Below are 3698 nucleotides of genomic sequence, written 5' to 3'. Positions count from 1 at the left end.
CGAAACGAAGGGGGGCTCGAAAGAGAGGTCCATGTTCCGGGCATAATTTTGTCCAATTGCGACAAGAGGCAAGGAGATGTCTTTGCCGATTGGTCAGGTTCCACGAGGTCTCGGCACGAGGCTAACTTCGCGTCGAAAAGCGAACGCTCGGGCCCATATATGTAATACTTCTATATTGCTGATAGACCTCGAGAAGGCTCGCCAACATTACGGTGCAAACCGATATTCGTGTCTCACTCTAGAGCGGACGAATTGTGCGTTGTGCGCATGCGTTGAAACCGAGGGTGGGAGTGCGTAGAAACTTATGTGATTTGTAGGTTATTTGGTCAGTAAAGTCAGGAAATTGTATCATTGTATGTACACATTTGTCATACATACAATTTGGAATTATCATCTAATAAAAATGTCTAAGAGTTGTTATTTGTGCAATCGTAAGCCATCAAAGAATGAATACATTTCTGTACATGGGTAAGTTTCATAAATTATAAGAATTACAATTTCTATCATAAAATTGTAATTTTTTATCATAAAATTGTAATTTTTTAATCGTTTTTTTACAGATTTCCAAAGAATCTAACTCTTCGTCAAAAATGGAAAGATGCTTGTGGGTTAACCGAGGCAGATGATGTATCTCATGTTTACATTTGTTCAGTTCATTTTGTTTCTGAAAATTTGAAGATAACGAAAGTTGCTGGCAATTCAAGAATAGTTCTAAAGCCTGGGTCAGTTCCTTCAATATGTATTCCGAATTCATCCCGATTTGAGGTTGTGCCAGCAAGTGACAACATTATCGAAGAAAATGTAACATCACTAAATGTCGACTCTTATTTATCACCGACGGACTGTGCGCCTATTCTTCAAGATGTAGAACATATGGATACAGTTGATTTTTCTTCATCAGCTGACTGTGAGCCTTCCTTCCAACAGAATCTTGAATTGAAAGAATTCCAACAGAACTCGATAGAAACCGATCAATCTAAACGTAATTGTAAGTCATTTATTTATTATTTTCAATAAATCCAACAGTTCAGAATCATGTGCTTGTTTTTTTTTTTTTTTTTAATTATAAGCTTGTTTTACTTAGGTTCTGATGAAAATTACGTTAATACTCCTAAGAAGCGTCGATTTCATCAACCACGCTATATCTCAGAAATCACTTCACCTGATTTTGCCACTCCAAGAAGAGCTCGACGAACTTTAAAGTTCATAAAAGACAAGGAGCAAGAGAGGTTAAAAAAAATTAAATACTTGCAAAACATCAACAGAAATCAGAGGAAACGTATCACCTCTTTAAAAGATATGATTAAACATTTACATGATAAAGGATTGATGTCCCACGAAGCAGGAGATTCATTAACGGTAACATAATCCCATTCAAATCACATTCCGATTATTGCAATTGTATATAAAAGATGCTTCTAATTTTACGTTTAGGGCTTAGACACAATGAGAAAAGTAAGGAATAAGATAAAGAAATAAGGAATAAGGCATGTTGCATCTCACTTTAATGTATGTGTACTGAAGTTCCCTTATTCCTTATTCCTTTATCTTATTCCTTATTTTTCTCATTGTGTCTGAGCCCTTACACGGCCCAATTTACGCCGATCAAGTTATAGCATCGATGTTGGAACATCTTGATCGGCGTAAATCGTAGTCGTATACTACGTTTACGCGAGCGTTACTTCTGTAGTAACTTACGATAATTCACTCGTTTACGCGGAGTAAATTATCGTAAGTTACTACAAAATCCCGTTTACGCGAAGGAATTATCGTAAGTTACTATAGAAGTAATAACGCTCGCGTAAACGTAGTAACTGTTAGATGGAATAGAACTAGATTATATACTCTTATAATCTGTGAACAGATCATTGTAGATAACATTGTATTTTTATTAAATACGCATAGCTATTTATCTTTAGCTATACGTATATTCTCAGGTTTATCGTTTGACAATTTTAAAGACCTGGAAAGTTTATTACAATTGTCTTTTCTTGATTTTCATTTTCATAGAGTATGATGTCTGATGAAATGAAAAATATGTTAGCTAAGTTACTGCAGAAACGTCGAGGAAAGTATTCCGAGGAGGTTCGCAGCTTCGCATTAACTCTACATTTTTATTCGCCAAAAGCGTATAATTATATAAGAAAAATGTGGGGAAAAAGAATTCTTCCACATCCATCAACAATAAGAGCGTGGTACCAGGTGGTCGATGGATCACCCGGTTTTACAAAAGAAGCATTGCAAGCAATTGCTGTGCGAGCTTCGGAAAAAAAAATCGTTGTAAATCTTGTTATCGACGAAATGTCTATTAAACAGGAAGTTATATACAATAAATATAGTGGGCAGTATTACGGTGGCATCGATTTCGGTAATTTCGAAGACGCACAGGGAAATAAGTCTTGCAAAAACGATAACCCGATTAAGGCTACAAATGCATTAGTGTTCATGGTAGTGTCACAAAATGAAAGCTGGAAAGTTCCGATAGGGTATTTTCTTGTTGGAGGATTGAACAGCGTTGAACGTGCAAATCTACTAAAATTAGCACTTGAAACTTTGCATTCACATAATTGTAGCGTGTATTCTGTGACTTTTGATGGAGCGTCTAGTAACTTAAGAATGTGCGAAGTACTTGGCGCCAATTTCGAATATGGATCGAATTTTAAACCATATTTCACAAATCCGATTACAATGGAGCCTTGTTATGTGTTTTTGGATTTGTGCCATATGATTAAATTAGTTCGAAATACACTAGGAGATTGCGAAATTATAGGGACTGTAAACAAAGAGAAAATTCTTTGGTATTATATTCAACAATTATATAAATTGCAGCGCGACGAAGGTATTAGAGCTGGCAATAAATTAACGAAGAAACACATACACTATAAGAACAATAAAATGAACGTGAAGTTAGCGATGCAAACCCTAAGTGAAAGCGTAAGCAAGTCTTTAATTTTTGTAAGCCAATTGCCAGATAAAAAAATTCAAGAAAATTTTTCCAAATCTGCTGCCACTGCGCAATTTTGTCAAAATTTTAATGACATGTCGGACATGCTTAACTGCAAAAATAGATTTTCAAAACAAGAATTTAATTGCCCACTGATGGATAGCAATTACTCACGATTGAAAATTCATGCCGAAATTTTTGAAAAATATATCGTTAATTTGACCGATGACAAGGGAACGCCTATTTTGAAGACGCAACGTAAGACTGGCTTTTTAGGTATAATTGTATGTCTGCGAAATATATTTCCTCTTTTTGACAAATTCAAATCCTTGGACTTAACATATTTGCTCACCTATAAGTTGTCACAGGACTATTTAGAAACGTTTTTCTCAGCCATTAGAGGCCGTAACGGTTTCAACAACAATCCAAACGCTCTGCAATTTCAAACTTCTTACAAACGTTTGTTGGTGAGACATGAAATTAAAGAATTTCAAAATGGCAATTGTCTTTTTGATAATGTCGAAATTTTACACGTTTCCTCAAGAAAAGACAATATAAAATGCCCAATTGGTAACCCCGACATGCTACAAAGTACGACAGAATTCGACCATGATTATGTCTCTACATGTTTTGCATTATCAACATTTGTAGAAGAAGTTGTTTGTTATATTTCGGGGTTTGTATCGCATAAACTTATGTCTATCATAGATTGTCCCATATGCAAAGAACAATTACTGGGTGAAAGTATGCCACT

At 35.3% G+C, this 3698-nt stretch overlaps 1 protein-coding gene across 1 annotated transcript; it reads left to right on the top strand.

Moving 5' to 3' along the window:
- The first annotated feature begins 192 nt into the window (after window positions 1–192).
- On the top strand, window positions 193–1708 carry LOC112468647. The gene is made up of 3 exons (XM_025037930.1): window positions 193–468; window positions 561–988; window positions 1085–1708. Exons 1-3 carry the CDS (start codon window positions 356–358, stop codon window positions 1366–1368), a joined length of 825 nt encoding a protein of 274 aa, XP_024893698.1. The 5' UTR covers window positions 193–355; the 3' UTR covers window positions 1369–1708.
- The last annotated feature ends 1990 nt before the right edge of the window (window positions 1709–3698 follow it).

This window comes from Temnothorax curvispinosus, unplaced genomic scaffold (genome assembly GCF_003070985.1).
Source record: "Temnothorax curvispinosus isolate PA1 unplaced genomic scaffold, ASM307098v1 QBEX01001829.1, whole genome shotgun sequence".
Classification (NCBI taxonomy): Eukaryota; Metazoa; Arthropoda; class Insecta; order Hymenoptera; family Formicidae; genus Temnothorax; species Temnothorax curvispinosus.
The sequence above is the reverse complement of the archived record's forward strand: the minus strand, read 5'-3'. Positions and strand labels throughout refer to the sequence as shown.

What these genes read in the sequence shown, in the direction of transcription:
- LOC112468647 (XM_025037930.1), top strand. Translation starts at nt 356, where the DNA reads ATGTACACATTTGTCATACATACAATTTGGAATTATCATCTAATAAAA. An exon ending in GAATACATTTCTGTACATGG is followed by an intron (nt 469 to 560) that starts GTAAGTTTCATA and finishes GTTTTTTTACAG; the next exon opens with ATTTCCAAAGAATCTAACTC. An exon ending in CGATCAATCTAAACGTAATT is followed by an intron (nt 989 to 1,084) that starts GTAAGTCATTTA and finishes TGTTTTACTTAG; the next exon opens with GTTCTGATGAAAATTACGTT.